The 25,782-nt window shown below is 33.7% G+C and overlaps 1 protein-coding gene across 7 annotated transcripts in view; it reads left to right on the forward strand.

Annotated features, from left to right (window-relative positions):
* CNOT2 (CCR4-NOT transcription complex subunit 2) overlaps window positions 1-25,782 on the forward strand; it is a 132,081-nt gene that overhangs the window by 97,797 nt on the left and 8,502 nt on the right. For 6 of the 7 annotated variants that reach the window (XM_027542549.1, XM_027542545.1, XM_027542544.1 and 3 more), the window contains 11 exons: window positions 3,218-3,284; window positions 12,688-12,835; window positions 13,586-13,768; window positions 16,010-16,089; window positions 18,825-18,950; window positions 20,736-20,860; window positions 21,827-21,947; window positions 22,044-22,200; window positions 23,345-23,406; window positions 23,496-23,545; window positions 25,340-25,440. In XM_027542549.1, coding sequence (XP_027398350.1) covers window positions 3,218-3,284; window positions 12,688-12,835; window positions 13,586-13,768; window positions 16,010-16,089; window positions 18,825-18,950; window positions 20,736-20,860; window positions 21,827-21,947; window positions 22,044-22,200; window positions 23,345-23,406; window positions 23,496-23,545; window positions 25,340-25,440 — 1,220 coding nt within the window. The remainder of the gene's footprint in view (window positions 1-3,217; window positions 3,285-12,687; window positions 12,836-13,585; window positions 13,769-16,009; window positions 16,090-18,824; window positions 18,951-20,735; window positions 20,861-21,826; window positions 21,948-22,043; window positions 22,201-23,344; window positions 23,407-23,495; window positions 23,546-25,339; window positions 25,441-25,782) is intronic. The other variant, XM_027542548.1, reaches the window with a different exon arrangement.

The raw sequence follows: 25,782 nt of genomic DNA on the forward strand, positions 1-25,782 counted from the left end.
AGTTCTATATTTTTCTAAGACATTTATCTATGTATAGTTAACTTTCACCATTTAAAAAAATTATGTAAATTTTCTGTTGTCTGCTAGTTATAGTTAGTTCTGTGCCAGTGTACATTTCTTGAACATTTTTTTGTTCTTACAAATACCATTTCTCCCCCATATTCCTTCATTGTGTGTTAAATCTATTTTTTTTAATTTATTTTTAAATTTATTTTTACCACTAATATATTTCATGAAGCATGCTTTCAGAGTTTAAAAATACATACCACTTGGGCTTCCCTGGTGTCTCAGACAGTAAGGAACCTGCCTGCAATGAAGGAGATCTGGGTTTGATCCCTGGATTGGGAAGATCCCCTGGAGAAGGGAATGGCTGCCCTCTCCAGTATTCTTGCCTAGAGAATTCCATGGACAGAGGAGCCTGGTGGGCCACAGCCCATGTGATCACAAAGAGTCAGACACAACCAAGCAACTAACACAGATCAATAGGATTGATTTCATAAGAAATTACATATTTGCATTTTGGACACATTTTGAAGTCATTTGAATATATGTTTAGCTGATCAATGCTTATTTTACTTGGATGGTTGTAAGGTTATAAACTATTAAACTTTCATATTTCTGTAAAACAGCATTTACTAACCTTCCTCATATACTCATACATAGAGAAAATCATAATATTTTATGTGTCACACTGGTATTTGGGTCACCGTACTGCTCTTTGACTCAAGTATTTTTGGCCCAGGGACCCATTCTTCCTTTACCTTAATGGTGTGTCTCCTCCTCTGTGTTATCTCTCAGTGCTGAGAGGAGTGATACTCACTTGTGAATGTATAACCTTTGTGAGAAAGTAGATAAAATGTCTGTTCTTTGGAGTTATGTACACAGTAAGCATGTACATTTCTGGGAAAAGTAAAATTTCAGTGGTCCATTTTAGGATATTTACATTATTTATCATTCTAAGTCATGGGTTCATGTTGGCCAGCATCTTATATGTGAAACCTGAAGAAACTATTCTCTTTTACTTTTGTTCATAGATTATAAAGATACAGAAAATCGTGATTATTAAGGCCTTCTGTCACCAACTAAAGCTTCATTATACATTTTCTTTGATCTGTTTCTTGCAAGTTGGAAACGAAGTTTTAATGTGCTTAAAATATTTGCCGTTATGTGGGTAATAGTAACAATAATTGTACCTAACAAAAGAACTTGGTCAGGCATAAAATGCATATTCTTTTAGTTTAATTGTTTATATTGTTTATCCTTCAGATTTCAGAAGGAATATTTATAAGGTTTGATCTTCTTTAGAAAATGTGTTGCTGTATTTAAATACGGTGTTTAGTGTGAACTTAGCTATATCCCAAAAGAGTCTGCTGTGTGTCATTAGTAAAACTACTGTGTATAAAAACTTTCCTGAATTTCAGAATAATTAAAACAATTTAGAATTTCAGCATGAAGATAGCAGGAAATGTATATTGGATTAGACTCTACTGTTAAAGTATTTCTCCTCCTGGCTTTCTTAATGTGGTCCATGTGGACCCAGTTCTTCACTGGAAACCAGAGTGGCCTGATAGTTCCCTGTCTGATGAGTCTCCATCCACCTCCTTTCCCCTTTACCTCAACCATTTCAGTAGGACCCCTTTTTAGTCCCACTTCTGTTCTAACTTAGTATCTTACCATTTCCACCCAGTTATGCTCTTGGAATTATCTTTCCAAAGCACACAGTTTGATTATGTCACTTCCTGGCTTAAAATTATTTTTTCTGGGATATCTCTGGTAGGCCAGTAGTTAAGACTCTGGGCTTCCAGAGCAAGGAGCCTGCGTTTGATCCTTGCTCGAGGAAGTAGGATCCTACATGCCACGCAATGTGGCTCCCAAAGAAAGTGTTAAAAATTATTTTTTCTCTTTATTGCCATAGTAGGTAGCCATCTTTGCATAGCATTTAAGAAGACCATTTACATCTGGCCCCATCATACTCTTTATTTCCCATTCTTCCGTGCCCCAGTGTGCATAGGGTGGGCCTTATCTCCTTTCCCTAATTACTCTATTGTTCAGTCACTGTTGTTTCTTGTATTTTGTTTTCTAATCATGTCACTAGCTTTTATCACACTTGCTTCATATTCTTTCCCTGGAAGACCCCTCATCTGTACCCGCATCAGATGTTAACACTCTACAAAGTATTCGACCCTTTTTTAGAAATAACTTGCCTCCAGTGATGCTTTATACTTCCTTTAGAGCATTTACCGCACTGTGCCTTGGAACATAATTAGTTGTATTAATATAATTCATTCTGTTCTTCCACTAGATTATAACCCTTTTGATGACATGACTCATATGTTATTTAATTAAGGTGTTTTGATGGTTGCTTAATATAAGACATGGAATACACAAACATACACTTATGCATACACATTTTCATTTACTCAGTTTAAGCATCTAGCTTTTTTATAGCACTGCTACATGCAGTGCTAGTCTCTATGAGGAAATAAAAATGACATGTTCCATGAATATAACATGCCTTCAAAGAATTTTATTCAGGGGAGGGGGAGATAATGCAGTAGATTGAAGGGCATTGTGTACAAATGCCATGCATGTACATACAGTGTACATTATATACCACATATAAATATTTTTGTAAGTATTTTGGGTTTGTCCTTTGGTGTTGTACCATGTCTCCATGTATATGGTTGTGTGTGTATGTCTGTTAGATTTTTCTGCCCACTTAATACACATCAATTATTTCTATATAAAAATCAGTAGCTATTGTAAAATACAAAACTTTCTATTTAGATAATTTCATTTTCAATAAATAAAATAATAAACTGAATTTAGAACTTAGCTTAATATATTATTTAAGAATCAAGTAATTTTAGTTAAATTTATAGAGACTGACTTGAGGTACTGCCTTCATGTATTTATTAACCTAGTTTGCTTTTGTTTTTTTAAGTAAAGTAGTGATGCTGTCATAGTTTTATTTAGAGTAATTTGGAGAAAAAACACTTTATAGTGATCAAAAATTGATTTTATTTGCATAGTTGGATGTCATCCAGTGTGATAGGCTCTTAATTAATGTGGAATTCACTATGCAATGTTTATGTTTTTCTGAAGATTGAGAAGAAATGTGGATTTGACTCACATACTATGATATGTTGTATGTAAAGTGTCAATGCAATGTTCTGTGTACTTTCTTTATGCTCTAATATAATTAATTTGTTTCTAGATGCTGGCATCACCATCTACATCAGGTCAGCTGTCTCAGTTTGGGGCAAGTTTATACGGGCAACAAAGTAAGAATTTTGTATTTATTATGGGATACTTTATTTAAAGAAAAAAGTAACTATCAAAAAATAATGCTGCCCTTGTGGGTTTATCCTAGGATTTAAAAGGAAGGATATTTAATTTTCAGTTTTCCTTATTTTACTCAGCAAAACCTCATTATTTCAGACCTTGCTAATTCAAAATTATTTGGATATAGGATAGATCAAAATTTACTTCTGCCTCTTTCATATCTGTATGTTCCTTTGCAGTAGTTTTGGAGAAGATTTGCTAAACAAATTAAAAGTAGACATCCTCTGTGTTTTCAATTAGAGGAAGTTAAAGGATTTTTGATTGGTCAGTTAAGTGAGTTGTTTTGCTTACGTTTTTTGGCCTAATTATTAATGTAAGCCCATACCTAGCAGTTTGTGAAATGCTCTCTTTGTTTAGCAAATACTTCTTTACTGTAGCTCAGTCTGGGTATATATAATCTATGTTTTGACTCATAGTTCAATGCTTTTTCCATATACAAGATTTTATTTCTTATTTTGTGTTGTAATAACTTTTATAGCGCTTAGCACAGTGCCTAGCGCATAGTAAGCGCTCAATAAATGTTAACTATTATTATGACATAAAATTTTTATAAAACTAAATTAAAAATTTTCACCAATTTTTCAAATTAATTTTCCAAACTTATCTATTAATAAGGTATATCATCTCTCTTAATGTCAGAGACTACTGATTTCTCATGTCTTTAGTGGGAGGGGAGTGTTAAAAGGGATATAAATTCCCATGAAAAATTATAGAATAATAGAGTAACTGAAGCAGATAATATGATGACCAAGTAATTTAACCAACTTCAAATAAAACTCAGATATTTCATTTTGAACTCTTTCCCAATAAAAGGCAAATTTTTGATAGATATCAGAGTAGTTTGTCATACCACTTTACCCTTCAATTTTATATTGAAATTCACTAGGGGGAAATAGCATATTTTGTTAGAAAAATACATCATAATTTCCATCTTATTTTTTTCTCTCCATCTTTTTGTTTCATAGCCCTATTTTTGTTAATGCAGAATTAGTAAGGAAAATTATTAATCACTTACTGGTATTAACAGTTTTCCTCTAGTTAAGTAGAAAACATTTTTTTTAAGCCTTTTATTACACAAAAAAGATGTTGCTTATTTATCAGCAAATATTCATTCTCATTATTATGGGAATATTATTAGCTAGCTGTTTTGTTTTGTTTAGACTGTTTTTGTTTGAAATCAACTACTTTCACTTTTCTGGTAACCCTTACATTGGAAATACGTAGTTATTTTAAAGCTGCCCTTTATTTCTATCTGGAGAAGGAAATGGCAGCCCACTCCAGTATTCTTGCCTGGAGAATCCCATGGACGGAGGAGCCTGGTGGGCTACAGTCCACCGGGTCACAAAGAGTCGGAAATGACTGAGTGACTTCACTTTCACTTTTATTTCTATAGAATCACTACAAAGTTCTTAAGTTGCTTTCCTTTTCAAGCCCACAGTTTATCACAGCAGAAAGTAAATAAGGGAAAGGAACAAGTTAAATTTGAGAAGCCAAGATTATTTAATGAAGGAGAGCATCAGTTATTTTACAGCATTATCAGCTGTATGGACTTTGAAAATCTGACCTACCAGCAAATGTGAAATTGTAATTGAGCTAAGTTAGAGCCTGGACTAGGTTTGGAATATAGTTATTTCATTGGTATGATAAACATTTATTGACTTCTTAATTTGTGTACATGATTGTGCTGATAGTTTTACAAAGATTAATAAATGTGGAAAGTTATTTTCATTAGGAAAGTATTTTAAGGTACTTATTAATTTAAAAAGAAGTCGTATAGGACAAATATTTCCTGTTGGAGTTTAAAATAATAAATGGCTATATTACTGTAGCAATGAAGAACCAGCGTTTTCAATTTGACATTGTAGGTATTAGCTTATAAAAAAGTGAACCATAGGTTACCTGGAACTGAAATGTCTTGAGTCAGGAAACAGTTCTTTCTATTGCACAGGCCGGGAAGCTACATCTAGTAAAGTAAAATAAAGCAGAGCCTGAATTCCTGGGCTCTGTTAAGATAGACCTAGCAGGGCCAAAGTAGTTTGAACATACACCTTGTCAGAGAGAACACCAGCTACCATTTAGGACTTGAGGATCACAGCTTCAGTAGTACAAGTCAGAAAGAGAAAACTTAAGGGGCTGACCTTAATAAAGGATGGGGAGATAGAATAAGTAGGTAGGAATTGATTGATGATGCTATTCTTATGGCAGCTAATTTTAATTGTGCATTGGACTTGATACAACAAAGTTCTTTTGCCTCCCAAGTGGACTGTGTACCACTATTAACTCTTTATTCAGATGGGCAAAGTTCAGTAGGAATTTGAGCCATTAAAATGAAGGTCTGTTGTCTGTTTTTGTTCTTGGTGATTAGAGAGATTAGAGGTAGAAAAGGTGCAGAAGGTAGAGTGCCCTCTCCAAACCTTAGACTCACTGAGTTTAAACAAGGGAAGGAGTGTTTCCTGGAATGGATACAGAGCTGCTTAAAGGTGGATTTTTCTAGATTTGGGTGGAAGTGATTGTGTAGTACATAACGGTACCCAGCAAACGCTGGACTTGGGGCTAGTGAGATCATGGGTTCTAGTATAGTATAATTGTATAAAATATGTAATTAACTTTTCATCCAAGGGTTTGTGTGACTGTTGTGCATCAAGTGGTAACTGCACAAGCTGGTGAATGGAATCTTGTATTAAAGTTACATGATGTTCTCTACTGGTGTGTAATATTTTAGGTACATTGTCTAGGTTTAAAGACCCCTGGGCTCCCTGAAGCTGTGTACTGGATTGGAATGAACAGGGAACCAGAAATTAATTTCCTTATTTTAAGATATTCAGTAACCCTATTAAAGGTTAAGGGACTTGCCTAAGATAGTAAGTAGTAGAGCCAAGATTGCCGTACTTTACAAGTTTAACTTTTCGAACATGAGTTTCTTTGAAACCTGGGTGCCATATATTACTACTGAATGTCATGACCCTGGAGGGCAATTTACACATAGTAGAAACTATAAATGTTAAATCCACAGACTCCAAGAGTCCACTGACTAAGGAATTATGATAGCAGTTATTTATTTATTGTGTTATACCATGAGTGAAGAATTATTCCAGCATTGAAGAGTGTGGCAAATAACAAAGTTCCTGCTTTCATGGAGCTTTTATTTTAATGAAGGAAGACATAGAATAAGTATACAGACATTTAGTAAACAAATAATATTCTGGTAATAAGTACTATAAAAATTACCATATTAATGGATGAGTGGATGGGATTAACAGTTTTCAAGTAGGCAAAGAGTATCTCTGACAAGGTAATAGTTGAATGCAAACCAGACTGTTGAGAAGTGGAAGTCCTTGGAAAGATCTGGGTAAGAGATTTTTCAGGTACAGATAACAGTGAATGCAAACATTCTTAATTCATGACAATGTAAGAATGAACCTCATGTGTTAAAAGATGAATGAGAGGGCCAGTATAATGAACAAAGAAAGTGGAAGGTTAATGGGTAGCACATCATAGAGTCTTGTGAAGGTTTGATAAAGGATTTGGATTTTATTCTAAGTTTAGTGGGAGGGAATTTAAGATACAGTTTCCTTTTTAAAAGATCACCTTTTTATGTAGAAAATGAACTGAGTGGAAGTGGGCCAAGTGATAAGGAAAAAAGAAAGGGCAATTACTGCAGCAGTCCAGGCAAGAAAATAGGGTGGCTTGGATTAGCGATGGAGATGTTGAGAGGTGGTTAGATTTGGGATATTTTGGACATACAGCTAATATGATTTGGGGATGTGGAATATGAACAGAAGAGAAGGATCAAGGGTGATCTCTAAGGTTTAAGACCTGCATTACTTTGTGAAAATGTGCCACTAATCTGTTTTGCAAATTTGGGTTGAGGAGGAGTGTAAGGTATCTGTAGGAGATTGACACAGTTTATTCCACAGATAGAGTGCCACCTGCTGTGGAGATCCAGACAAATATTGTTTGGGAACTGTGGCTGGGTTCTAACATAGCAGCTTCTCATAGTTGAGGATGTTGAAGCCAGGTTAACTTCATCCATGCTTCTCTCATATATCTTTAGTGCTCAGAAGCAATCCCACTCTTCCACCAGGCATATATCTCTTGTCCACACTTTGACACATCTTGCAGTTTTCTCTGATTGAACTGCTGTGACATTTTTACATCACCCCTCAATTCAGTACAGTTCAGTTCAGTCGCTCAGTCATGTCCGACTCTTTGCGACCCCATGAATCGCAGCACGCCAGGCCTCCCTGTCCATCACCAACTCCTGGAGTTCACTGAGACTCACGTCCATCGAGTCAGTGATGCCATCCAGCCATCTCATCCTCTGCCGTCCCCTTCTCCTGCCCCCAATCCCTCCCAGCATCAGAGTCTTTTCCAATGAGTCAACTCTTTGCATGAGGTGGCCAAAGTGCTGGAATTTCCCCTCACCCAACCCCAACTCCTAGCACCACTACCAAATGCCTGACTAGGGCTCTTTCTTTATTCAGCTAATGTACAATATTCTCTACCAAACATTTTCTGATACCAAATTCATTCTGCTTTCATGTCTTGAGTTAGAGGCACCTTCCATATACACCCAAGTACACTGTACGTATATTGCATGTAAACACCTTGATCATAGCAGTTTGGGTTTTGGTTTTTTGATTTAAGTAGTCTTTTATCTCTGTAGAACAATAGGAAGGAAAGAATTCTAGGTGGGGAGAAGAATATGAGTAAAAATATGAGGGTATATTTTGGGAAGAAGACTAGGGAAATTATGAAGAAGAGTGTAAGTTGAGTATGTGGTGTCTAGAAACTAGAGTTTGTATTGGATGAGTAAAATATTAAGTTGATTGGAAAAGTATTATGTCAGTTATATCTCAGTAAAGCTGGGAAAAATAAAGACTAGAAGAATGTTTTTTGGTCTTGACAGAGCACTTTAAAGAGTAAGCAAACTGAGATTGGATTTAACTATACAACAGTGTTTCTCAACCCTTACCCCCCTCCCCCCGCCAAAAAAAAAAAAAAAACACCCACAGAGTTAAAAAAATCCCCCCGCCTATGAATTGCTGGACCCAGACTAAGTTACAGTTTCTGGGCAGGGACCCAGATGTTAAAGTTTTCCATATGATGCAAAGGTTAGCGCCTACTATAGGAAGCAGAAAGTGTGATTGGTTGAAATTAGAGACAAGAAATTGAATCAGTGTATTTATTCTTCATTGTGATCTTGGGCAAGTCACTTAATACCTAATGTTAGTTCATCTATAAATTAAGTTGAATGACCTTCATCTGTAACTTAATTGGATAATCTCTGGAGACTTTTCTATCTCTAAAATTCTTTTATTTTAATGAAGGAAATGGCATAGTGAAATAGTATACAGAGAAGATTAACTAGGTAAGTGCAGGACAAATTGGAGGTAAGAGGATATGGGGACAGGTAGGAGGAAAGAAGATGGTTGCCCTTTTTGTGCGGGCAGGACAGTAAGTTAAGGAAGCCAGTTGCTTTGGGAATCGAAAGGGGATACTTGAAGAACTCTTGAATCGATTAAGTTTTCTCCCTTCTCTTTAAAGATTCAGGAGACTCTATTTAAGTATGAGTATTCAAGAATTTGGTTGCTGTTACCTCTTTTCTTATTACTTATGTCATTAATGTTGTTAATTTTTAGCAAAATATTGAATAAAGTGTGACATATCATGCCATAACTGTTTAAGGAATATGCTGTTAACCAGTTTGTGCAATGGAAGTAGTTCATGGAAACATTTCTTAGGTGATATCTTGGATTTCTGAAAAATGATCAATAAAGAATTCAATCCATTTTTTGTTTAGCACCCTGCCAAATAACAGGAATCTACTTAGTAGAATATGTTCATGTATTTCTTCTAATACAGTATTATACTTTATTATCTCTGTCAGATTAAAGAAAAATTTGCTTCAAATCTATAACCTTTTAAACTGCTTTTTAACTGGTATTTTTTTGGAGGGGGTGAGAGTTCATTCTTTTATTTCTTGTCTGTAAAAAAGGGATAAATACCTTCTCTATAATACTTTATAAGGAGATGAAGTAGCATAGTGCTTCACATAGTTCTTAGGTGCTTGATATATTTTATTTAATTCTGCTGTCCTTCCAGTACACAAGTTTCAGTGTACATATTTAAGCTTTTCTACTTGTAGTTATTTCATGTCAGATAAAGTTTTTTTTTAATGAGCTGGATATTTTATTCCCCTTTCAGCTTATATGTCTTCCGGTATAATATTTTGGGCTTCCCTGGTGGCTCAGTTCATAAAGAATCTGCCTGCAATGTTGGAGACCCAGGTTCTATCCCTGGTTGGGAAGATCCCCTGGAGAAGGGAATGGCTACCCACTCCAGTATTCTTGCCTGGAGATTCATGGGCAGAGATGATGTTTCGTGATGTTTCTAATTTTACTAGTAAAAGTAAAATTTTCCCTCCCTTGACCCTACCCCATTGTAATATTAATAGTTTGATTCAAGCAACTCAAATTTAATGCCTATGTGTTTTGTTCCTAAAAATAAATCTCTGTTTCTAGTCAGTGGTATTAATTCTATGTGTTTTAAAGGAATTCAGTTGAATTTAAAGTAACTCGGTTATTAAGTATTCAGGGGTTATTGATCCAGTTTGAAATTGATGCATTCCTCTCTCTTTTCTTTTGATTTTCTTCCCCTACCCACCTGGCTCAATAAAATGCAGCTCAGACCATTTGAATTTATTAGCTGTTTTCATGAAATCAAAATGTTAAAGGAAAAAATAAAATGCTAATCTTTGATTTCATACTGTCTTCCTCTGCTCTCCTCACTGTAGGTTAATTCAAGTGTGCCTATCTAAAATTAATTAAATAAATTATCTTTCCCATTCTTGTTTCCTTCTCCAGAAGTTATTTTGATAATGGTCAGATAATCTGCAGTCTCGACAATATTTCTCAAGTTATATATTTTCATAGTACAGCATAGTATATGAAGGGTTGAAGTAAACAAATCTCTTGAGTCTTTAGAAGAGCCTACTGAAGAGCCAAAAGGGTGCAGTTCTTTTGAACATGTATGTATATTTATAATGATGAAGGTATAGAGAGAATGAAATGGGAAGGGAAAGTGAATCTAGAGGAAAAAGAAACTTGACAGATATAGAGAAGATGAGAAAGTAAATGGAGGGGAGAGATAAGATACATTGGTTTAGAAAACGTTTGAAGAGAAGTAAACATGTTCAGGAAAAGAAAGCAAGAGAAAAAGACTAGATAAAGGGTGTTACAAGTCAGTAAGTACTCACAAGGGTGCTCATTTACTGTTTAATTGGTTTCCCATAGGGTTCCAATTAAGAACACCAGGAGCTAAGAAATCTAAATTCTAATCTTGGTTCTTTGAGTCACCTTGGAGAAGTCAGTTAACTTACCAGAGGCTCAGGTTCCTCATCTGTAAAATGTGAACATTGGATTAGGTGATCTCTAAGGTCCCTTCAAGTTCTAAAATTGCATGTTTCTTGGTGGTCAGTAACTGTGAGAAACACATTCCTGTGGGAAATTTACAGCTATAGCTGACTTTAGGACAGCATATTTAGGGAGAAGGATGTGAACTTTTTCTGTCTTGTTCACTGCAGTATCCCCAACAGCTCACGTAGTGCTTGACACGTTAGGCCCTCAATAGATGGTTGCTTAGTAAGTGATGTGAAAAGTGTCACGTTGGTGGTTCATTATGGGAGAAGCATCTAGAGGGCTTAGAGGAAAGCTAATGTGCTTGAGAAAAGGCAAAGACTTATGACTTCTGAAGAAATCTTGTGTAGGCTGGTTTTTAACCTCTTGTTCCTCCTTATTTTATCCTAAATTCAGAGGAAGTGGCTGTAGCTAGTGGTATACTCAAGGTCACAAAACTTGTAGTGACCAGACATACATATAATGACTAAACCAACAAATAATCTAGTTCAGTTCCCTTTATGTATGTGACTTAAAGAATAACAGAATCAAGCTCAGGTCTTCATGGAATATAAGTATATATAGAATGTAGTAGTTATATTAAATTGGATTTGTTGGCTTCATTCAGCTGAGAAGCAGTTAGGCTACAAGCTGAGTACTGAAGCTGACAGATTCCAGCTAAATCTTCGGGATTCACTGGTACCCCAAATTACAAAGTGGTACACTGTTATGCCAGAAGATAAATTTGCAAAGATATTTGAAGGAAAATATTCAGAACATATACAATATATTCCAATTTTTGGAAGTCATAGTTTCAAAATATTCAGGTTCGACCAGAAAGAGGGGGAGGGAGTCCGATGCTTTGTGCTAAAATCCTCTTATTCATTAACTTTCATTCTATCTTGCCATTTTTATTTAATCTCCAGTTCAGAATAAGTGTGGTTGACTGATAGGCCATTCCACAGCAGACTAGAAACAGAAGGCATCAAAAAGTATGAGGATAGAAGAAAGGAGGCATATTGGCATTCACAGGCAGGTGTGATGACAACATAAGTGATAGCTGAACATCCTTACTTTTGAGGGATAAAAGGGGAGGAAAGCATCTAGGACATTAAATATCTATGATAATTACTCTGAATTATTCAGAAAATAATAATTGATATCATTTTATATTAACACAAGGCAGGAAACGATTTATCCCAGTTGGTTGATTTTTATTTTAATGTTTTGTTTCTGAGTGGTAAACTCAATAGTTTTTTAAAAGTACACATATTTGAACACATCTAACCTCACATCTGGCCCCATCAATGGTAGATAAATAGAAGGTCACTGTACTTTGAAATCTTTTGAAATATTATGCATTCCTTTCTCATAGCTATATCAGGTTGAGTTTTTAACAGTTGCTGACATATTGTGTTTATAAAAATTGTAATGTTGAAAAATATGTATGTGTAAATAGTAGTAAATAAACTATTTCTTAAATGCATTTAGAAAGGATCAAATAAAAATTTAAACTACTTCAGCAAAGTGGGGATTAATGTCTGTGTAACTCAGTTATGATTTAAAACATAAAAACACAAGATTGCAAATTTCTTAAAGGCATATTTGTACAAAATGTTTTTATTGAAACAAGTCATCTAATTTGTTATTGGCAGACATAGTGTATTGTAAAATAGAAATATGAAAAGAAGATAGATGAAAGCAAAGAAGGAAAAATAGAAAAATGAAAGCAATATGAAAATTCATAATATTAAATTTCAGACAAACATTTTTGTTAAAATCAGATTAGAGTCCATTTGGAGTGAATTGAATATTTCCATTTAAAATTTGCATATTATTTTACGTTAGGTCATTTTTAAATGTTTTATATTACCAACTCCAGAAGATGGATAGCAATTTCATTCCTGATGGCAATGAATTTCCTTCTTCTGAATTTTTTTAATAGGTGCACTAGGCCTTCCAATGAGGGGGATGAGCAACAATACCCCTCAGTTAAATCGCAGCTTATCACAAGGCACTCAGTTACCGAGCCACGTCACGCCAACAACAGGGGTACCAACAATGTCACTTCACACGCCTCCATCTCCAAGCAGGTATTTATATTGATGGACCAGAATATTTCTCAAAATGTATCTTTGTAGAGTAAGCGAGCTTTTTAATTTTTTAATAAAGTAACTCTTTATTTGATTTTCTGGTTCAGTGCCTTTCACTGAGGAAAAGAAAGTTGATACCCTATGCTCATTTAATTTCATTGCAAATTGATAAGTATAGTGTAGGATGCTTTTATCTTGCAGCTAGCATACTGGTTATCAGCTGGGATGGGTATCAAGGATTAATCACCACCTGGGGAGGTTTTTTTCAAAAAAGCCAACTCTCTTTCTCAAAGGAGAATGTGCAATTTCAAATCACTCCTCAGATGATTCTATTTATTGCTCCCTCACCACACATCCATTGTTCTAGTGAGAATAAAATAAAGCAGATCACAAAAATGATGCATATTAGTATTAAGATAGAATGACATACATTTGAAATGAAATTATTCAAAATATATATGTGAAATATGTTTGTATTTTATGTGATAGTCACACCAATAGTTCTCTCATCTTTGCTATCACCATATATTCTTCTATAATTTGCCCTTTCTTATTGGTTTGTTTACTTTGACTTTTCAAAAAGCTTTTTTTCTTTTCAAATGACCAGATAAAAGAATTAAATGAATAAAAATTTACAATGCAATTTGAACGTATATCTGAAATTCTAGGGTTAGGTCAACTGATTATTTACAGAGAATTTTAATGAGTGATTATAGAGAGCTTATTTAGTATACTGGACTTCTTTTTCAGGGGTATTTTGCCTATGAATCCTAGGAATATGATGAACCACTCCCAGGTTGGTCAGGGCATTGGAATTCCTAGCAGGACAAATAGCATGAGCAGTTCAGGGTTAGGTAGCCCCAACAGAAGCTCGCCGAGCATAATATGTATGCCAAAGCAGCAGCCTTCTCGACAACCTTTTACTGTGAACAGGTAAGATATTTATTGATACTGTGTATAATTGTTATTTCTGGGTATTTTCAAATTTGCCTTTTCATATTCAGCGTTCTGTTCTTGAGTCTTGGCTTCTGTTTCATAAGTATGTTTCATCATATATTTTGACCAAAGCTTCTCTTTTTGTTACACATAGCAACTTAAACTCCCAAACTTAAAGACATACTCTTCTGAGAATCAGTTTGCTTTTTGTTGCTGTTGTTAGAAAAGGATTGTTGTTAGGTTGCCTACCAGCAAAATTTTTGTTGAAATGTCCTTCCTCTATTAAATGAGGCTGGTCACCTGTGTGGTAAGAGCTCCATATTTATGAATAGCACTGGAAATATCATTATTGCCTTGCTTCATTTATCCTTTGGTTAAGTTCCTTTTCGACCGAATTTCTGTTTTGTTCTTTGGAGACTTACTGACCAAAGACTTTTTGAAGACTACATCTGTAGTATTTGAAATAGTGTCATGTCCTGGGATTTAAAACAAAAAGAAGAATTTGTGCTTTTCACTCCTTTTTTTGCACTGTTATACTGCTATGCATAAAAGTTAACAATATGAAAAAGTTACATATTTTGTTAGGATTTTAAAGCTGTTCAGATAAGTTCTATGAGCATTATGTCTTGTAATACAGGGCTTTCTTTACTGTGAAAGTGATATTTTAGTTTGATCTTTTTTTAATGGGCAGCATAGTGGGTAAAGGATGTAGGTGCTATCATGATACTCATTTAATTCACTTTCTCTTATTTAGTACTTGTAAATTCTGAATAAAAATAGGTTATTAGCACATTTCCAATTTAATGTTCATCCCATAACCTCCAGTTCTTACTTTAAGACTTATATGAGCATTTCTTTTATAATTTTGGCTGCTCTTTTAATTTTTACCAAAGTTATTTCTGTAAAGGGTTCTCAAGACTCATCTTCTTGACAGTTTCCTAATCATGTAATACTTCTTGGGCTTTAACACATCTTTCTGCATTCTTGTAGTATGTCATTGAATGTATATTTAAATTTTTGCTTTCCCATGTTTTTTCACATTCTAGTTGTAAATACTTTGCTTGTAAATTTTCTTATAAATTGTCAATGAAGTGTGGGTCTCTGAAGCCCTGCTTAGTACTATTGATAAGATGTATTATTATGGAATGTTTTCATCTCTTACTGCTTATTCAATGTTTGAGGGTAGCTCTATCGTCAGCAGTTCTAATATGCTATTAAACAAAACTTTCTGTTGACTTTTCTGCTCTTCTCCTAGAGTATTGTTTCACCAGCTGCATTATTTTATGAAAATATTGTTTAGCTTTGGCTATAGTTAGTTTTCCAAATCTAGGCAAAAAAAAAAAACAAACCCTGTCATCTTTGATTTAACCTTACTCATAACACTAATACAACTGTCTTTTTATCAGACTGTTTGATGTTAAAAATGCATTCTTTCATTGTAGAACTTGCATTAACAGTTCTTTTTGATGTGTTTAATTACTCTGACCTCACTTTAAATTCAACCTTATTTTTTGTTTGTTTTCCCATCTTTAGGCTTGTGTAGAAAAGGGAGGCTTTGATTAACTATTTATTACCAAGTACCTTAATTTAGAATTAAGGGTACTATGGAGAGATTTTTTTTAAAAATAACTAAAAGATACACTTGATAAGAATGATGTGTTTTAGAACACTGAATTCAGTTAAAGAAAAGCACCATTTAATTCAGGTCAACTAAACATTTATTGAGTGCCTTTTGTATCCTCCTGAATACTAAGGGCAAAGAGATGCAAACGTGTGTCTGACATGAACTCTATCCATTCTAGTTGGGAAAAGACAGACTATATGAATGAAAACCTTTTATGAAAAGTAATAATAGCACATTTTACCAGTAGTGAAAGAAAAACAAATATTCAAGAATAGTCTTAAACTAAATCACCTGTTTTTGAGTTTAGTTACTTCTTTCAGTATATTCAGTAAGTTGACTCGCCAAGTACACAGAATGATACCCTTAATCTATTTTCCTCAAGCCTTATATAAATTCTTTGCTTTTTGTTTTTTAACTGATCGTTTTGGTTCTCAGTTGTTCATGGAAGGATTTTAGGGAACCTTTAAATAAAAATATTCAACTCAAAAATAAAATTAGTGTTTGTTTTTAGACATGTTGTTTTATATGAGGAGATCAAAAGTAAACACTTGTTTTTCTTCATCTGAAAGTTAGTGTTCTTACTGTATATCTAAAATTATTTTCTATGTACCCAGTATGTCTGGATTTGGAATGAACAGGAATCAGGCATTTGGAATGAATAACTCCTTATCAAGTAACATTTTTAATGGAACAGGTAAGCTTATTCTGGAGCTAGTACCCTATAAAAATATGATAGATCTTGAAATATAAAGCAGTTCAACATACTAGTCTTAAAATAATTAAAGGAATTTTTGTGTTTAAATGATAGAACTTAATTTAGGGGAGAATTTGACAGGAAATAGGATTTAATTCAGTCAGTAGTTAAAAGATAGTTAAATATATTTTTTCACTTGGCATGGTATAGCAGTGTTAAAACCTCAGATTTGTTTCCTTAACACCTGGAGAAAGCATGAATGTTAACTTAGTCTATATTTGTGCCTCAGAATCTTTGCTTCAAGAGCTTTTCTTATCCTCATTCCTTTTACTGTAGTCTAAACTAGGTTGAGCGTTGTGGCATTCTGGCTATAGAGACTCAGGTTGAAGAAACCTTTAAAACTATATGGAGCACTTACAGTTTTTTCTAATAGTTTTAATAATACTAATTTTTACATTTAACTCATAAATTTTTAATCCGGTTTTATGTGTAAAATTCAAAATTTAAGTACATAGAAAGCCAATTCTGATTTTGACAGTAACGAATTTTTGCAGTCTATTGGTTTCTTTTATCAGCTGGCTTCAGACAGAAGAGAACAGGAGGCTTTGTTACTATTCTGCTTCAGGTTTTATCTTCTTCCACACTTGCCTCCAGACCCTTTCCTGAGAAAGCAAATAAAGGATGTTGTCATAGGAGCAAAAATGAGTATGATTGTTGAGAGAGGAATACAGTAAAGGAAGTGGAAGGTGAAAGAACGATCAGTGAAACGGGGTGTGTGTGGAAGCATGAGAAGATTAGCATCTGAAATGATAGTTCTGGCTATCGGCTTTTAATTTTTCAACATTATTGTATGTTTAGTAGCAACCTGGATTGACCAAGTGACACTTCAGAATTTCAGTTTTTTGCATTTAAAGTTTTGTGTTTTGATATGAAGTACCATATTCCATTGTTTCTCAGAAGCACTTTTTTTCATGTTTAAAGTGAAAGTGAAGTCGCTCAGTCGTTTCCGACTCTTTGCGACCCCATGGACTGTAGCCTACCAGGCTCCTCCATCCATGGGATTCTCCAGGCAAGAATACTGGAGTGGGTTATTTAAGTATCTCTGAAATTAGGATGCATATCATAATTTAATTAGCTAGGTTTTTTCCCTCATAAATGAACCGTAAAGTGACAGTGTGTCTCACAGTGCCATCTTATATTCTGAAATATGGTTTATACACTTACGTAAATTTTACGTAATTTTTTTTTTACGTTTATTTTTTTAAGTCATTTTTAACTAAGTATATTTTACACTAGGAAAGTTGTTTCCAAGTCTTACCCTAAAAATAAAAATTTGTGAGTTAATAGTTTTTAGTTATTTTTAAATAATATATGCCAAATTTAAACTCCATCTTAAAAGTTAATGCTTACTGTAAGTTTATAGTTAGAATTCATAATCAAGTAATTCAAGAGAGATTACTTTTTAAAGTACTAGATAAGCTATTGATATGTATTGTTGCCTTTTTATATAATGCCTGTTTAGAATTCAGAATTCATAAGCTGCAGTTTCTTTAAAAGCAGTGGGTTTGAATTATTTTATCTTTTACCCTTCATAATTTTAAATTGTCACCTGACTTGGAACTGTTTTCTATGAACTGTTTTCTATGTAACTGTTTTCTATGAACAGAGTAATCTTAGTTGTTTCTTTCTGAGATCCTTCTAGTTATGAAAATTAGAGAAAAATTAAAATAAACTTAAAGAGGGGGCAAATAAATTGAAAATGGTTATAATACACTAGATGAGACAAATCAAAGAAAAACTATAGTGCATACTAACAGTAAGATAGAAAATAAATTCTTCAAAAATTAAGAATATAATATTGTTAGAATATTAGAATAATTAACACATTGAGAAGAGATCAAAGTAATGATTAAAATAGGCAAAATAGAAATGTTGGATTAAATTTTAGTTTTTAAAGGAAAGAAACTGATATTTTAAAATTCAGAATGAAAAGATATTTTATTTATTCAATTTATTGAGCGCCTACTGTGTAATAGGTAATATAAACTTCTGGGCTTTGTGTCATATTCTCATACAATTCACTCACCAGACATGGGAGCTCTCCATGTATCCTATGTTCTCCACCCTACTTACACTCTCAACTGCAAAACACACACACTCACATACTCACATGTATACACATTTGTATATGGAATAGGCCAAAGAGACCAAAAATATCCTTAGGGATTCTGTTCCCATTGCTTGTGCCTCAAATATGATTCAGACCATTTGCAGGAGGCACTGTCATTACAAATGTCATAACATTTCACCAGTGTTAGAAATGAAGCTCCAAGCATTCCAGATACAACCTCTGTTTTTGAATATAGTGAAAAGAGCAATTTTATCACAACAGTCTCCCCTCTTACTAATCAAGTTATAGGTTGAGTACTTATATAACTTGAGTACCATCTTTCACAGGGGAAATAATGTACCACCTTACTCCTTATTATCTATCTTAAGTCTCTAGGATTTGGGATTGTTATTATGTAGTAGATACATACTGCTTTGCTGAGTTGTTCATAAATTCTTTCACGTGAAGTCAATCCACAAATATTTATTGTACATTTACATATACCAAGTACAGTGCTGTACATTGTTTAGGAAGAAGACACTGTCATTTCAAATTTTATTATAGTTAGTAATAATCTCTTTAAAATGTTTGTAGAGCAGTAACTAGTTTGTTTCTTCTTATTTAGATGGAAGTGAAAATGTGACAGGATTGGACCTTTCAGATTTTCCAGCATTAGCAGACCGAAACAGAAGGGAAGGAAGTGGTAACCCAACTCCATTAATAAACCCCTTGGCTGGAAGAGCTCCTTATGGTAATTAATTAAGCTTTTTATGGATGGCTAGTGAAAATTTTCTGTTACACACACACACACACACACATATGTGTATATTTGCATGCATGTGTGTGTACACGCATGGATTTATGTGTTTTCTAATCAGAGCAATGTAGTTTTGTCAGAGTCGATAAATGCAAAGTGCTTTTTCTTCCCAGAATACCATGATAGCAGAATTAAATGGGAAAACTTAATTTGTATAGAAACCCCAAAAGGAAGTCTTCATTGGTATTCAGAAGTTATTTTCTTCTGGCATTTCTGCCTTAGTACACCTTAATAATCTATGGTTTGCCTTTGTTCAGTTCATCACACTTTTTTTTTTTAAGAATACATTCTCACATTCCTAGTAATTAATAATGACTAACCATACACTGATGATTTTTTCTAAGGCAGTTTCTCAACCTCCACACTACTGACATATGAATAGTTCCTTGTAAATGAGAGGCTGTCCTGTGCAATACAGAATGTTTATCAGCATTCCTGCCCTCGCCTACTCAATGCCCAGTAGCACCCCAACCCCTACTCCCACCCTTTGTGTACGCCCCCCTCCCCGCCCCCCTCCTCCCCAGCCATTGTGACAACCACAGATGTTGACACATGTCTCATGCAAACAAAAAATCGCCTCCTGTTGAGAACTGCTTATGGGTCATGTATATATAGTTTGTGTAGACTCTTGGTCACCACTAATACCCTTTTTCACTATCTTTAATAAAAGAGATTTGGCTAGACATGGAAATTATGTAACAGCAATGTAACCATATTTTTTTGTATCCTTTGCACATAATTGTTTCCTTTTGGTAGAATGTGATAAAGACTAATAGCAAAAACAATGAACTTAAAGGGATCATTTCATCAGTTCTAAGATACTTGCTTTTCCCATTTTCAACCAACATGGTTTTATGTTACTTTCGGAATATGAATACAAATAATAATATGTGAAGAAGGGAAAACTTTATTATTCACTTTCAAATGTTTCCTAATTAGCCTTCCTCCCCACCAAAAAAGCAAAAATGATCTGCCCTGGAAGTTGAGTACCTAGCTACTTGATTCTCAGTTCAGACTCTAATGTTTTTAACCTTTCCTCATAGGTCCATTTTTTCATCCCTTTAATCATTCCCGTTGCTCTCCTTGGACCATCTCTAGTTTCTCCATATCGTTCTTGAATTGTGGAGCCCCAAACTGGATATTGTTCTCCAATAAGGGCCTGACTAATGCCAAGTATAGTGGGAGGATTACTTCCCAGTTCTTGCATGTTTTACATCTATTACATGGAGTCCAAGAAAATCTGAAATAATATGGAGTTGTTTTATAATTGATTGCAATTTGCTCACTCTGTAAGTCACTTTCAAGTAGAATACTGACATTTTCTTTAAAATTTATTCTGTTCATTTGCTATTTGACAATTAACTGGTATTTATAGTAACTAGTCAAATATTTAAAGCAAGCTTTTAAACAAAAAGTTTTAATAATTGTTACCAATATCAGATTATGTTTTTTCAGCATCTATGTGTGACATTAGATTAGAATTATGGGATTAGCACTTATTTCCCTTGTATTATTTTGTATATTTTAGTTATTAATCAATTATATAAAATTTAGTTATTCATTGTTATCCAGAATACTAATTTTTTGAAGTGTGTTTTCATAGCATAATAAAAAAAATTCCTTTTGGTATATTATCATGAGGGAAGTTAACTTTTTATAATTTGTAGCAAAATTTCATAAATATCAATTGCAATTCTCTGGATTATTTTCATTATATAGTTGGAATGGTAACAAAACCAGCAAATGAGCAATCCCAAGACTTCTCAATACACAATGAAGATTTTCCAGCATTACCTGGTTCCAGTTATAAAGATCCAACATCAAGTAACGATGACAGTAAATCTGTAAGTAACTGAGAATTATCTATGTGAGTTACATAGTTTTTTCCCTTCAGATTTCTCTTATATTAATAGTTTTATAGTCTGTATTAAGGACACATTAAATACTATTAGAAAATTATTTATTTTGAATATCTGTAGTAATATAACTTCTGAAAACTGTGGAAAACCTTTGTAACTTAGAAGATAGCCTATTTTTCTCCTATTTCATATAGGTTTGCAAATTTCTGTTGAACTTCTCAGAGTTAATGTAGACTTTTATTATAGTCCCTGTCAGCTGGATCCCATGAAGTTTGATATTATAGCCTTCTAAGGAGCTGTGTTTTTCTTGAGTAAGTTTTCTCCTTGAAGAATCTTTATACACATTTTTATTCCTGTGTTGATTCAACCAACTCAGCTTCCTGTTTCTGACTTAACGATTGTGTTTATTTCTTCCACATTTCAATAAAAATAGTGCTTTTGTGTGTGTGTGTGTGATGGAAGGTGTATATTGTTAAAATAATTGATAAAGAAGATTATTGGGTAAGAATTAAAATAGATATGAATTTTAAAGATTCATATATTCTGATTTACCTTGGAGGTTTTTTTGGTGCTATTTTAGGTAATATACTATGTTTAGTTTGTCTTCTAAATAAAGGTATTGAGAAATATAACTTCAAGTATATCCTATAGCAAATAGTTCTAAGATAGAGAGATGGATTTTTTGGTCTGTGACTGAAGATCCGAGATAAATAATATTTTCCATATATTTCTTGTCCTTTAAATGCTCAAAGGTGTATAATACAGGGTTTATTTGTATACCATGGAACAATTGTGGAGACAAAAAATTTCATGTAGAACTTGAAGAATAGACAATAATTTACGGCCAACTTAAATATAATAAAAATGAGTAAAAAAGTATTACTATATGAACTTGAAATTTTTACACTTAACAGATTTTAACGTCACATTTAATTTTTTTTATCCTGTTAGAATTTGAATACATCTGGCAAGACAACTTCAAGTACAGATGGACCCAAATTCCCTGGAGATAAAAGTTCAACGACACAAAATAATAACCAGCAGAAAAAAGGGATCCAGGTGTTACCTGATGGTGAGACTCTATAGAATATATCAAAGATACTATAGAATTTATTTATTTATTTCCTTTTTCCTAAAAGATAGAAACGACTATGTTTTTCTTATCCAGGTCGGGTTACTAACATTCCCCAAGGGATGGTGACGGACCAATTTGGAATGATTGGCCTGTTAACATTTATCAGGGCAGCAGAGACAGACCCAGGAATGGTACATCTTGCATTAGGAAGTGACTTAACAACATTAGGCCTCAATCTGAACTCTCCCGAGTAAGTTTTTTTCTTTTCTTCTATATTTGTGTATAATACCTCCCTACAGTTTTTAATGTACGTGTTCGAATTGTATCATCTTCTACCACTCATAGTTGCTGATATCTGCTGACTCTGGGTCATCCCCTCTTATGTTAGTTGCTGTATCACTCTCACTTTATAGTAATATTCCTCTTATAATTTGGCAGTTTCTATATACACATATATAGTAGAAGGCAATGGCACCCCACTGCAGTACTCTTGCCTGGAAAATCCCATGGACGGAGGAGCCTGGTAGGCTGCAGTCCATGGGGTCGCTGAGAGTCGGGCAGGACAGAGCGACTTCCCTTTCACTTTTCACTTTCATGCATTACAGAAGGAAATGGCAACCCACTCCAGTGTTCTTGCCTGGAGAATCCCAGGGACGGGGGAGCCTGGTGGGCTGCCGTCTATGGGGTCGCACAGAGTCGGACATGACTGAAGCGACTTAGCAGCAGCAGCAGCAGCAGCAGTCTTTCCTAAACCCTGAAATCGCAGCTTTTTGAATTTCTCTCCTCCAGAAATTTTACTCTTCACGATACCTCAGCTGCTCACCTCTAGTCATCCCTTTGACTTTGTCGTTTTTGGTAACCTCAGTTTGTCTGTAAGATTGTCTGTGCTGCCATGCTGCTTCATGTTTTTCATTTCTCAGTTGTTTTTGTCTGTCTCCCTCCCAAACCACCATCCTCAATCAGAAAGTAAGTTTCATGTTGTTGATGATCTTTGTTAGGCTTGCTAATGTATAAGCACCTAGTGCCAGGTATATAATAATAGATACTTTGTAAATGTTTACTGAATTTGAACTTTTGTTTGTAATAATTACTTTTTTTCTGGCTATAAAAATGGGAAAGTAATTTTACTTGAAGACATAGTATTAATGAATTTAAAGCATTCTGAGTTGAAGTAGTTTTTATATATACAAATGTGCACATATGGAAGTATATTTTTTAACCTTGTTTCAGTTTCCTGCTGTGTAAGTCATAGTAAAATCAAGAAAAGAAATTGAAAGTTTGAGGATGCTCATCTTAATGTATTAAGTCATTGTTTTTCCTGATTTCCTAAAATAAAATTAGAAATCTCTTTTTCTGCTTTGGACTTCAGAATGGTTTTTTTTCCCCTTATTCAGAAATCTCTACCCCAAATTTGCATCACCCTGGGCATCTTCACCTTGTCGACCTCAAGACATAGGTAGGATAATCTATTTTTGTTTAGACTTTTAAAAAATGTGTTTGTAACTGAGAATCAGTTAATAAGGCTTTTTTCATTTTATTATCCAGACTTCCATGTTCCATCTGAGTACTTAACGAACATTCACATTAGGGATAAGGTGAGTGTAGTTTATTATTCTACTCAGTCAGCATGAATTTATCTGTTTTTAGGTACTGTTTTTCAATTCTGACAGCATAGTTTTTTGAAATAATTAGCAGTGGTCTCAGGGGTATGTTTTTGTATGTCCATTTTGTTATATGTAACAATTTAATTTCTGTTTTTGTTTATAATCTTGTGTTTTGATGAGGTCTGGGTTATATTTTTTAAATATTTTAAAAAGAATGTTAGGACCAGTAAAATCTTTTTTATCGTTGTTAATAACAGGGTGTAACCATAACCACAGTTGATGGGAACAAAGTAACATGGAAAATTTGAAAATTTCCTCCTGACATTTTCATTTTATGTATCTATCAATAAGAAAGATTTTTCTTTATGAATACTACAATGTTTTTAATGAAAAAAATACATTACATTTTAAAGCTATTATCTTTGACTTTTTTGGCTCATTTTCTATTTTTAATTACCTAAATTTCTAGTAATAGATAACTATTAAGAGTTTACAGCTTTAATCTTTTTATTATTATTCTAAGAAAGAAAACACTTCTGCTTTAGGGGACTAGATTTTGGTCATGTGAAAGGATACGTATAATTTGTTAAAAATTATATATTTGTGTTACGTGTATAAATATGTATAATATAAATATATATAAATAGTGTCCTGCATCTGTACCACGCAGTTTGTGCAGTCAAATGGATATTGACGTTGCACATAGGCAAGTAAAGAGAAACATGTATTTGTCAGTATGTCTTGAGTAGATGGAAGACAAGAAGTATGAGGTAGAGCTAGTTTTTTCTGTTTATGGATTATGTGATTTGCTGCCACTTCCATGATAGCACTCATTTATTGCTCCAATTACCTGAGCGTTCCAGAACCTTTTCTTGTAATAATTTAAGAAATAATGCCTTAGGATAATTTGTCACATTGAAGACTGTTGCTTGAATGGGGATAATATGAGAGGAGAGAAAAATGACATTCCAAGAATGTGTAACAATAACTAAATAAACATTTAAATACAAGTGTAAATAAAGAGATAAAAAAATATTTATTTTTAATGTCAGAATTTGAGACTATTGAACTTGTGTTTGATAGTTTGTTAGGCGGTTGTTTCTCCTCTGTGGAATGACATATAGAGTAGCCATCTTTTAGTCATCCATTTAAACAAAATAAAGAATGTATCCCTTTATGATTTTTATACTTATCTGTGTTTTGCTAAAAGTACATAACCATTTTGTGAATCACTTTCAGTTGTAAATTCAGTTAATATTTAAGGCTTGTATGTATCAAGCACTCTACAAAGTGCATTCACATTATCACTTAATTTCAGTTACATTTTTAGTAATTCTTGTTGGTATTGTTGACTACGTTTTATAATTGAAAGGTCAGACACATTACAGAACTTGGATATGGTCATATTAGTAAGTAATGAAACTAGGACTTGAATGTAAGTCCTTTTTTGCTGAACACAGTGTTCCACTATTATTGCCACGTTGATTATTAATAGACCCTCAAGTAAGACAGCATTAGAGCTTGCTCAGAAGTTTTATTTAGCTTTTTCCTCCTGTTAATACATAAAATAGATATATCAGAAATAATTGTTCAGTGACTTTAGTCATTCAAATGATGAAACTCCCCTTTAAAATTATATAACTTACCTCTGTAATCATGTAATGGCAGTTATCTGCTGCAGAGAGGAGTTTCTGTTTTATCTTTACATTTTTACTTTACTGGAATCAGTTATATGTTAGGATTTTCAAACTCATTTTACATTTCAGAATAATGTATCTTTTCCAGCTGGCTGCAATAAAACTTGGCCGATACGGAGAAGACCTTCTTTTCTATCTCTATTACATGAACGGAGGAGACGTATTACAACTTTTAGCTGCAGTAGAGCTGTATGTTCAAAGTATTTTTAAAAACTTTTGTTATTATGGTAGAGCTTGTTCTAAAATATTTTCTTTTTAATGACAATGGCTGTAGTTTTTGTCTTTGTCTTTGTTTTTAGAATGGAAATATTCATCAAGAAATTAAAGTTGTTTTGCTTTTAGCTGTATACATAAAAAGCATTTTCAAACTTAAATAACCCTAAATTTGTAAGAGGTCAGGATCAGCTTGATTTGTGCATTTGGTAAATCTGATTTTTATAAATAAATGAAGTATAAGATACGGTCCATAACTGTGGGTCATCTTTCTCCTTGTGGAACCACTTAATGCTAATGACAGTGAATTTCATCATT

This window comes from Bos indicus x Bos taurus, chromosome 5 (assembly GCF_003369695.1).
Source record: "Bos indicus x Bos taurus breed Angus x Brahman F1 hybrid chromosome 5, Bos_hybrid_MaternalHap_v2.0, whole genome shotgun sequence".
Lineage (NCBI taxonomy): Eukaryota > Metazoa > Chordata > Mammalia > Artiodactyla > Bovidae > Bos > Bos indicus x Bos taurus.